At 29.6% G+C, this 12,057-nt stretch overlaps 2 protein-coding genes across 2 annotated transcripts; one reads left to right on the top strand and one right to left on the bottom strand.

Moving 5' to 3' along the window:
- Positions 1–2,950: 2,950 nt before the first annotated feature.
- Positions 2,951–5,784, bottom strand: LOC107924950 (ER lumen protein-retaining receptor A). Its single transcript, XM_016855528.2, has 6 exons — positions 5,458–5,784; positions 4,954–5,219; positions 4,154–4,269; positions 3,636–3,709; positions 3,478–3,541; positions 2,951–3,386 (listed from the first exon to the last, which is right to left on the bottom strand). The coding sequence occupies exons 1-6, from the start codon at positions 5,546–5,548 to the stop codon at positions 3,350–3,352; spliced, it is 648 nt and encodes a 215-aa protein (XP_016711017.2). The 5' UTR covers positions 5,549–5,784; the 3' UTR covers positions 2,951–3,349.
- A 3,753-nt stretch (positions 5,785–9,537) lies between these two features.
- On the top strand, positions 9,538–11,786 carry LOC107924921 (ubiquitin domain-containing protein 1). Its single transcript, XM_016855499.2, has 4 exons — positions 9,538–9,947; positions 10,331–10,453; positions 11,293–11,412; positions 11,511–11,786. Exons 1-4 carry the CDS (start codon positions 9,911–9,913, stop codon positions 11,573–11,575), a joined length of 345 nt encoding a protein of 114 aa, XP_016710988.1. The 5' UTR covers positions 9,538–9,910; the 3' UTR covers positions 11,576–11,786.
- Positions 11,787–12,057: the final 271 nt, after the last annotated feature.

Raw genomic sequence — 12,057 nt, 5'->3', positions numbered from 1 at the left:
TACCCAACCCTCCAAACAAAATTAGAGTCCAAACAGCCATTTGACTTATGAAGAGATGCAATAAATGATCAAGACCAGGTTTCACATATAATGCTAAAGGACAGTTAAATTAAATGGAAGTGAGTAAAATTGCAATGGACTAGAAATCTGAAGCAAGTGGAAAGCATCCATTATTAAGTAAAGGTAATTAATGGAGACATGATTCAGAATTCAGACATTGAGACATAGCCAATTTGCAGAGGTACCCATGTGCTATTTCTTTTTTTTTTTTTTTATGTTCATCAAATCTGCTGCTTCTGTGTGTGTCTTCTTTATAGCTATGGAAGCTTACATGTTCATAATTTCTTTATTAATAGAAAAAGTGACCAGATTCACGGAAAAAAATATCAAAGCAGTACTACTGCTAAAAATATCAAAACATGGGAGGGAGCAAGGGACAACATTACTGTCTTTCTCCTGTCTTTTTGTTTTATTTTTTTAAAACAAGTTTAAAAGTTAGGTTGCCGAGGTTCGTTGAGGAGTTAAAAAAAAATCATTTTTATTTAAAAATAGTCAATTTTTAACATTAAAGAATAAATTTTTTAATAGAATAACCAGTTTATTTTTTTATTTAGCGAATAAAAATTAATTTATTCATTTTATCATTAAAAAATATAATATAAATTTAAATATGATGCGAAAGTTTTTTTTAAGTGATTTCAAATGTTTACCAATTCATTTTAATCTTTATATTGAAAATTGTTAAAATTTGATGTTATAGTATTTCAAGAGAAATTATTTTATGAATCCTTCTCACCACATCATTCGCGATTCTTTTTAAATTATTTAATGATATTTTAATAATTTTTTCTATGTTAGTAACTCATAATTTTGATAATTTTTTTATCTTGAATCATGAACCTCAAATCCTGAGCTCTAAACCCGAGCTTCAAGGTTCGGGTTTGAGTTTAGAGTTCATAACTAAGGTTTAGAGTTCAGGATTCAAGATTCTAAGTTCGGGGTTTAAGGTTCAAGGTAAAAAAAAAACTAAAATTATGTGTCAATAGTATCGGAAAAAATTACGAAAATATCATTACATAATTAAAAAAGACCATAAATAATATACTACAAAGGGTTTATAAAATAATTTCTCGTATTTTAAATTATATCACATTTATAATTTTTAAATTTAAAAATCTATATAGATTCAATTACTAAATTTAAGCACTAAAATATATAAATTATAAAATTTAAGGTAGAAAATTTACATTATTGAATTTGAGATGTAAAAGATTTAGTTGAATTTTAAAAATACAAAAAATAAAATAAAATAGTACACGGTACAAAATGTTGAAAGTGACAATTCATTATCTTTGATTTGAGTAAGGAGGAGAGGTGCCTTCCTTCAGCCTCTATTACTGTCTGCCATTTTCCAGCTTTTCAGCCTTGACTTGGCGTTGGCTGTCAACTTTTATTTTTTTATTTTTATTTAATTTACAGCTAAACTTATATTTCATCACACATTTTAACATCTCCCTATTAATATTAATTTGTATCGATATAATATTGATAATTAATTATATAGTGATATGTGATAATTTTTAATTATGATACGTGATAAATATAAATAATATATATATTCTTACTTCAATGTTTGGTTAACTGATGAATAGTGTTTATATTTATATCATGAGTTTGAGTAGCATGAATTGTTCGATAATAATGTGTGTGATAATTTTTCTGTACTTTGCACTTTTATTTTATAATTTATGTTTGAAATTTGTAGATGTAATTTTTTAAAAATATCGTTTTTAAAGTTTCAAATCTGTAATTTCTCTCTAAAAGTACCATTACACTCAACCATTTGTTGATTTATAAAAAATAATTTTTATTAGTGGTATTTAAAAATAAAAAGGTAAATTAGTATATGTTTTTGTATTCAAATGGCGGGCCAACCTTGGAGAAATTTTGAAAATCTTTGTATTATTATATGGAGTACCATGCAAACTTTTTTCAAAATTAAAATATATAATTATTTTTAAATAATAGTATATTACTACTAGGATATTAGGATAGGATATGATCGGAATAAATGATAAGATATTACCAAGTATCTTTCCATTAAAAAAAAGTGTATAGAATAGGGTGTAATCTTGTCTGGACCTACTTAAATAGTGTTTGAAGTTCAAATTTAGTTTCTCAATTTAAAATTCATCCCCACAAAATAAATTAATTTATTTTAAATCCATTCTATTCAATTTATTTATTAATAAAATAAAGTTATTATATTTAGGGTAAACTGTAAAAAATAATCATCAAACTTTTAGTTCTATTTTAATTATTTAATTATTAATTTTTTTGATTTAATCATTCATTTTTCGAAACTAATAACTTTAATTACTCTCTTATTTATTTATGTATTCTATTTATTTAATTTTTAGATAATACAAATTTAATTCTAGTTAAAAAAATTTATAGTTAAAAAGCTTCACGATATTCTAAAAACTTTACCATGACTAAAATAATTTTGCCACGATATTGTATTTGCCAGAATAGGATTAGTTATTGGACATGGGCCTATCTTTTAAACTACCTTCTGGGCTCTCATATTCCTATATCAACAGCTAGAATTATATCGTCGTTCATTTATTGCCCGTCAATTATAATTTCAGCTAGCCAGCTTGATTCATAGGGATGACAGAACAATTTATAGTAATGACCATCTTCTTAATATATGTAAATTAACCGTCTTTCATAATTTTAACCAACCTATCTGACTTAAAATTAGTGGTTCAATCAGTTAAAGTCAATTAACCAACTTATATTTTAAATAATTAACGAATAGGCTCGATTATAAATTTCAATATCTTATAACTATCTTAAAAACCATTCTAACTGAAACCTTAAACTGTTTAACCACAAAAACTGAATTAACCAAAATCGACTTAACAGAATGGATGGACCAATTAAATCAATTTTAACTGACTTGTGCTCACATGAAGATGAAGAAGAAGGAACACTACACCTCCCCTCCCAAGTCCCAACCACGCTGCTGGTTTGCCTCCATTCATTTTTCACCTTCCCCCATTGCAATCATTATAGTATCGTTACAAACTCGAATCTCACTCATTACAATTAATAACGGGGATAGGCAAGGCTGACGAAATACAACAACTATCTCCTACTAAAATACAACAACTATCTCCTACTAATTTTGTTCACAACTATATCTACACATATATATATAATGAATTCTCCTTTTCCTCTTCCTCTTCAAAAATCAAAAAAACAATTGCGACAGATGCTGTTCCAACACTACCTTTGCTCCATAACTTCGATTTCTATGAAGTGAAAAAGAACTTGTCTTGGCTCAAGCTGGTATCTGCAGTTTAGCATTGTTTTTCCAACTGCCAAGCAAAAGATACAATTTCACACATACTAGAGACGTTGTAAGAGAGTTCAAAATCAATATATATATATATAAAGGATAGTAATTACCTGATGAAATAATAGTAGAAGAAATCTGCATAGAGGGCTGTTTGGACAATACCAGAGACACATGCTAAAAACCAACAAAAATATTCACAAGTCAAGAATCAATATCAACATTCGGAGATAAATAAACACATCGGGTAACATTGTTCTTAGGCTCTCACCTATCCATCGAGTAAAATGCTGCTCCGTAAAATATCGATAAATCCAATTAAGAATGTAGAATGCACGATAAGCCCTGCAAATACAAATTTTGTTTCATACATACATCACTTAAATGTAATATAAATTGTCTCTACAAGAGCACAATCGAGGTTGAACAAGGGCAAACTAGAGCACATCCAACCATATTTGGATACCAATCAAATTAAAATATGTTTAGCAACTAAAACCCAATGCTAACTACTTCAGTTTATTTTACACCTCCAATCTGGGTATTCCATGGCTAAGCCAAAAGGTTGGATTAGCAACAAATATGGAAGGCAATCACTGTCAATCTATTATCAATGCAATTGATGCAGAAGGCATTGGAAAGGGCTAAAGTAAAATGAAACAGGATAAAACTATAAAATTTTCATGCAAAGAACATATTCTATATTATTGATGCCAAGTTTGAAAACCTTTTGTGTCACAAACTGAAGTTGTCTACTACTAATAGTCAACGATTGAAAGCTAGGCATACCCTAAAAACAGGACATATTGCCCAGTTAAATTATCCACATTTCCACTCCGTTGTAGCAAAACTAATTGGGGAAGAATAGCAAGAGCCTCCAAGTATATTGAAACTGCCCAGAATATCTGCAATGTCGCAGTTAAGAATTCATGAAGAACAGGGACATTGCATGAAAAGATAAAATAATAGATTGAACTACCCCACAAGAAAGGGGAAATCCTATAAAGTTCATTGGTTTAGATTAACTTACAGGCCAGCAACTTGAGATAAACAAACAAAGACAAAGAAATCAACATTTACAAGCACAATAAGAGAGGACTTATTTGCAAAAGGGAACAAATATACCGCTTCTGAAGAACAATTAAGAAAACTTGGAGAAAAAAGATTATGCAACGACGAGATAAAGCAAAACAAAAGCACCAAAATGCTGCTTAAAGTGTAAACAGTATACTGCATAAGTGAAAAAAGTGAATCAAAAGCACCCAAAAGAAACACTTACAGTTCATTGAGAAAAGAAAACGGGTGATGGCAGAGCAATAGGAATAAATAATTTAACACGTGCAGGAAAAGGAGGAAGAGCGAAGACGCTGTTTTCATGATTCTACTTAGGCCATTGCTTTGTTTTCAGAAGGTATAATTAGCACTTCAGGAGTTTCAGAATCTATCAAGATTCAAGAATCCTAGATCAGGAACTAGCTCTCTACGGTAGCATTACGGAATAATAGTAGAAAAAACAGAACCAAATTCTCAATATCCACATTCATATAATCAAACTTTCAAAAGCATTAAAACTTCGATAAAATCGCCACCTCCTGAAACGTGAACTTTTCATGGACCAAAAGCGCCAAGAGGAAGCTTGTCAAGATGAGAAAATGATGACGAAACGTGTCGAGGTCCTTGTCGTAAGAACGCCTCATGACTCGGTCCACTCTCATACACCAAACAATGGCAACAGAGCTGACGATGAAGACCACCTTCATGACGGTGTTGTACACAGATACAAAATCCGTGAAGAGATCCAAGTAGCGAGCCAAAAACACCAGTGCATACAGCTCCTGTGTCTTCAGCGAAATACCTAAAATAAAAATAAAAAGCAAATTCAACTAGTAGAAAGAAAAAAAAACAGTAATGCTATGCTTACTGGAAATGCGAGGAAAAAAAAAGAAAGAACAACAGTTTCTAAGCAACCAAACAGCAAAATTTTCCCGTTGACACATTAAGAAACGCTGGAAATACTTCAACCTTTGACCGAGGTGAAATTTTAGCGATTTCTCGGAAAACAAACGGAAAATTGGTGTAGCGGAAAGATTTACCTGAGCAGGACTTGGTAGCGTAGATTTTGAGGAGTAGCACTAAGATGCTAATTAAATGAGTCACGTCACCGGCAAATCTGAATATATTCATCTTTGCAATTACGATTTCTGTATTTTCACAACGAATTTTAGGGAAAAGAAATTGGAGATCGAGGGAACTGAGATTGATCACCTAAAATCAGAGAAAAAGATGTTTTGAAATAATAAAAAAGGCGCTTGGCTGTTTTTGAGTGTATGGTTTTCGTGGAGTGTAGAGAAGGAGATGACGTGGCGTTACGAAATTGAAACTTATTTGCTTTCGCTTTCCCAGTCTCGCCACGGCGGGGACGGTGATAAAAGGCGGGTTTTGTTAGCGTGGAACGCGTGTTTATACATGTAACTATATTAGCACCTCGTTGGCTTAAATTAGTGCCATTAAAATAAGGAAAACAACTAACCATGTTATCAATCTCAGCCAATTAATAACTTCTTCTGAAAAATGTTTGTATAAAATTGTAATTTTACATTATTTTTATTTCTTAGATTTTTATTCTTTAATTTTTAGTATTTTTAGTTGGACTTAAATTTTGTAACGAGGAAAAAGTTCAAAATTAATAAAAAAAATTTAATTTGTCATTCTCCTATTAAAAAAGGATAAGGATGACGTGAAATTATAATTTCATGCAATCCCTTCTCTATAAGTTATCAAATTGATAATGTCATTTTTTCACCCTTTAATTATTGCATCACATTTTTCTTTTGTGAAATGAATCAGGTTGAATTCGAATTAAGGTAGTCAATATCGTACTCATGAATGTATCAATTTTTTATTAGTATTGGTATTAATATGTTTCGACATATATTATTACTATTTCTGAAAACATTTGATAACGCATATAAAAATATTTATAAATATCAAATAATAAGATTAAATAAGTCTCAAATATGAAATATTCATCAATTATATAAAATTATTATTTAATAAACTTCATAAATACAGTACATCATTAACAAACTCAATATAAATAAATAAATGAAATATTTTCTAAATTAAACAATAAAGTAATTTCAAATTATGCATATAAAAATTCATAATTCAATAAATCTAAAATAAATAATAAAAATCTAAAATATTTGTTAAAATTATTTTTTGGTATCAATCAGTATACCATATTCTAGCTAATACGAGCAAAACCAAAAAGTGCGACCTTGGCTTCAAAATGATTCAATTACTTTATATTCCTTTCAAAAATTATAAAAATTATAAATTATGTCTTATTTTTTATTTCTCTCGTTTTTACGTTGGTTCTCATTTTTAAGTGTAAAAAGTATAAATATAAATTTGAGTAATCACAAATATTAAATTAAATTAAGAATTAATACAATATAAATCAAAACCAAATAAATTAATTGAATTAACTGGATTAAATCCACCCTTAATAACTGCCATAAAAAAACTCGAAAACTTATAAAATTCCGCATGGTAGGTGACATTGGTTGTCGTTTTGAGCATCCCTAGATCAACATAGTTTGCCACCCTGATTCACCGTCCAATGAGAAAAGATGGAGATTCGGTGTCAATGCATTAGATTTGTGTTTTTGGTGACTAAAGACATGCATGATGGTTTAGCTCTTGTCTCAATTTGTACAATCGTTTCGGCCTGGTCTATGGTTGTTGGTGCTTGTTTTGGTCTATGGTTGATGGGCTACATCATATAGATATAGTTTAATCCTAATTTTTTTATTAAAAATATATTTTTCTCGAGGTGATAATGTGATATAAGGATTTGTATGTTATTTTAGTTTATTTGAAAACTCCATAAAAATTATTAAAATAATAAAAGATAGTTTAATTATATGTTATAATTTTATGTTAATTTAATTATATATTTATTTTGCATTTTAATGATATTTTAATCTTAAAATCATCTCTAAATAAAATTTTAAAGCTGAATTTTAAAGGTCGTACTTGAATTTAACTTTAACACTCATTTGGTATTTGAAATTTTGTCTTTATTTCAATTAAATACTTGTGTTTTTTGTTTTCTCGCGACATGCGTTAAACATTCATCAGACTATTTGATACAATTTGGTCTTAGTTAAAATTTAAAAAATCTTAAATATCAAATTAAACTTTAAAACTAAACCAATTTATTAAATATCAAATTTAAGGTGGGTTTGAATGGACGATTGGATGTGGTGTGGTGTGATGTGTTTAGTTTATTTTTTGTCTCGGGCTACAGTATCTAATCTCACCGTTACCGTTATTTTTACACTAATAGCAGATAAATACACTGCCCATCTAAACTCACCCTTAATCTCATTTTTTGAAATGATCTTAACCTAATTCTTTCCATTTAAGCATTCCCTTTTACATTTGAAAAAGGAACGAAATCTTTCTCAACCAACAAACCTACAAAACTATACCTAAACCACTAAACATCGGCCACTAACACCTATTTGGAATTGCAGCAAAAATCAAATTTGGAACATTGAAAGTAAAATAACTCGACAAAGTTTATCTTCTTAAAATGATATTTATTTTAATTTTGGTTGTCATTATTTGCTTGAAAGCTCTTTAAACACAATTAAATTATAGCACAATTATGATATGTAAAAATTTATCCGTAAAATAAATCATATAAAACACAAATAAGACTTTAATTAAAATGAAAAAGTTGAATTTAACATTGATAGTTTAGAGATATAATTAGAACGTTTTAAAATTTAAGGATTATTTTAAAATAATAATCATAGTTTAAGAATATATAATGCGATTAACTCTATTTTAAATCGATATCCTTTTCTATGACTTAGTCGTACATTGACTTAGATATTTTACCTCAAAATACTCTTGGCAATTTCCTTATTTAAATAAAAAATTACTAAATAAATGCAAAACTAACCTACTGAATACCATATTAAAGTCTTAATAGGTTGACTTTCAATCTATTTTTTTAATATTTAAATTTAAGTATTTTAAAATTTTGATGCAATCTCAAAGGACAATTAACACATTATGATAGGCTACATTTATATTAAACATTCCATTTACGTATTGCAATTACCATATTCAATGAATGGTTTAGCTATCATGGAAAAACAATTGAAAAGTGATTGAATTGTTTTTTTAACTTTTTACGTTTTTGTTATTTGACTTTAAAAAGTTATAAAATGATCGTTGAACTGTTTGAAAGTTTTCATTTAAATTTCTGGGCTATTAAATTTGTTGTTGTAAGCGCTTCTTTGTTCGCACTACCTACATCAATCGAAAGATCTTGTTCTCGTTCTCTCCTATAGCTCACTTTAAATAAAAAAATAAAAAAATAAAAAAAAAATCATGAAACAGTTTTGAAAGTCATGAATATGAGAATGAAAATCTAAACAACTTTATTCTTTGATACCCAACACTGATTGTTAGACCGACTTGGATTTAAGATATGTTCATCTACTCGTCGATAGGTACTTATCTACGACACTAATCGCCGGATCGTTGCTTGAAGCTCGCTAGCTTAACTTAAAAAAAAACACTTAATAGCTTAGTAACTTAAACAAAAACTTTCGAATAGTTCAATGAATTAAATGAATACTTTCAAATAGTTCAGGGTCTATTTTATAACTTTTTAAAGTTGAATGACTATTTTAAAAAATTTCAGTCTTTACCAAATGACAACTACTAAGTTCACTAAGTTTTGTTATTTCCAAAATCTAATGTGGTAAATATATTATCATTGGTGTAATGTCATGTCAGCTTGTTATTTTCACATATTATTCATTAACAACCACATTAATGGATTTTCAACTATCATTTGCGTTAAGATTGAAATCTCAAAATTAGGAAATTGCAGGGATTAAAATTGATCAAATTAAAATAGAGAGACTAAATCTACAACTTTTGAAAAGTACAGGGATTAACAACAGAATTTAAGCAAAAAATTTGAAAAAATCACCAATTTAATTTTTTTTATGATTGAATGATCAAAACAAAACTTGTTAACAACTGAGGGACGCTACTCGAATTTACCCAAAACAAATTATACGAGAATCAAGAAACGAAGTTCTAGTAAATTAGAAGATTTAACTTCGTTAGGAAAATATAATATAAAAAAGAAGAAGTTTTGAAAAGGAAAAACAATTGTTGATCCAAACACTGTATATAAACCCAACTATTGAAAAGGAAGTTTCTTTGAAAATAAAAAAGAAGAAGCAAAAAAGAAAAAGAAAAGAAACAAGAAGAAGAGTGAAGAGGGAGCAACTCTTTTTCTTCTTCATTTTTTTTTTCATTAGCTGTCGCTTTAAAGGTCGCTGCTTGGTGCTTTGCGAAGGCAAAAAAAAAAAAAGGTCCTAAACTACAGCCGCACCAACAGCAACAACAACAACAACAACGCCAGCTGCTGCTGTTTGCATCAATTTATAATATTTTCGATTCCTTAAAAGAAAACCCATTTTTTTTATTGCTGCCTTTTTAGCCGTGATGGGTTGTACAGGATCCAAGCGAACCAGGGGTGACGGTAAAATGAATTAATTTATCGAATTAATTTATTTTTCTCTGTTTTGGATGGTTTAATTCGACTTTCTTTTTCTTTTTTTTTTTGTAATGGTTGTTTTTCTTCTTTGATTGCATTACTTTGAAATTTTGGATTTGGTTATGGAATTTGACTAACTTTGACCAGGTTTTGATAATTTCTTTTTTGGTATTTAAAAGGTAGGGTTTAGATTTAATCATCATAAGATTTACGGTAAATCCATTTGATAAATTGATTTTTGTTTTTTACTTGACTGATATATTATGATGATTGATCCATGTTTGTATAGTAAGATTGAAAGCTAAAATTGTGTTTTTTTTTTATTAGTTGAGGAGTTTATTGGTGATTTCAAATATGTTTTTTTGCAGAAAATGTGAAGAAAATCAGGAAACCAAAACCTTGGAAACATTCCGAACCGATTACGAGGACACAACTTAAGCAGATGCGTGATGAATTTTGGGATACAGCTCCTCACTACGGTGGCCAGAGAGGTATTTTTTTCCCCTTAGTATAATTATTTAGAAAGATCGATAATATCGTAGTGATTATTTGTTCGATGCAATATGGTCTATGCCAGTTGTTTGTGCAATGTTTTCTTCAGTTTCCGTCACACATTTATAGGTTTTACTAGGAAATGCCGCCTGGAAATGAGAGTCGGAGTAATGATTTATGTGAGGATAGAATCTTCATTTGGAAGTTAAGTTAGGGCTGCCATCAGGTTAGCAACCTGCCCGCATCGGACGTAATTTTCTAAATGTAATGCGATTAAGAATCTGTTCAATTAAAATGGTTGTTTAGACAATTCGATTACTTACTATGGTTAACATCATAAATTTTAAGATCACCATTAATTCTTATTGCTTTGAGCAACAAAATGTTGTATTTACGGTTGCTTGCGAGATGTGAGAACTTGACCCTATATGTGAAATCTTGCCCTCTTTTGCTCTCGAAAGTAAAAGGTCCAGGAGTCGGACTACCATTAAATGTCATATTGAATATATACATCTTTCTTCAATTCAAAATCTTCCCATTCACTTGCGAGCACCGTTTGCCAACCTATAAAGGTTTAGGTTAACAAGGGTACATTACATGTAAACTTTTTATATCTTGTCATTGAATTGGGTCGTTTATCCTCTCCAATTATTGCTAGATACTCTTTTTATTGAACCAACATCCCTATAGGTACCAACTAGGAATGTCTGCAGTGAGCAGTGTTTCAATATTGGAGATTCTTCTGTCTCTTTACTCTTTGACGAGATATTGTTTATGTGATGGGAACCTTATTATATAATTTGTGCTGTGCTATTCTTCATATCGGTTTTGTTACCAGAGATATGGGATGCTCTTCGAGTTGCAGCAGAATCTGAGCTAACCCACGCTCAAGCAATTATCAATAGTGCTGGGGTGATTGTCCAGAACGACGATCTAACAATTTGCTACGACGAAAGAGGTGCCAAATCACTAACAAACTAGTTATTTCTATTCTTTCAATGAATTCCCCCCTCCCCCCTATACTTTACGTTTTTGCCTGTAAATTCATGATTGCAGGTGCCAAGTATGAACTACCAAAGTATGTATTGAGCGAGCCGATCAATATGATTCACGAGAACTGACGAGAGAAACTGGAAAAAAAGGGTACAGAAATTCATTTAGACTGTAAATTAAGGTCATTATCCTCTGGTTAAAATCCACATTTGTGTACACAATATAGTTAGTGTCAGTAAAAGGTTTCAGCTATGTCTTGAACCTTGTGGGCTTCAAGTAAAAACAGTTTTTTTTTATGCTAAAGGAGACAATAAGAGAATATAAGTACATTTTATGGTGTATTATGGATTCAAATATTTCATTTTACAAGCTACAGTTTTTTTTTTTGATGCGTTAGCTAAGGAGTCATGTTTCTTATCACCATTTTTAAGCCTTAGTGGAAGGCTTCTTTTTTTTTAATATAAAAAAATTATGTACATAAATGAGAAAATTTATATAATTTAGATACTTTTTTTTAATACAAACTTTTATATTTATCAAACCCAAAAAAGCTTGATTCCACAATACCCTAAACCCAAAGGAATTTCAAATCCAAACAATTGTAATCACA

This window comes from Gossypium hirsutum, chromosome A10, assembly GCF_007990345.1.
Source record: "Gossypium hirsutum isolate 1008001.06 chromosome A10, Gossypium_hirsutum_v2.1, whole genome shotgun sequence".
NCBI lineage: Eukaryota > Viridiplantae > Streptophyta > Magnoliopsida > Malvales > Malvaceae > Gossypium > Gossypium hirsutum.
This window is presented reverse-complemented; position numbering and strand designations above follow the sequence as displayed.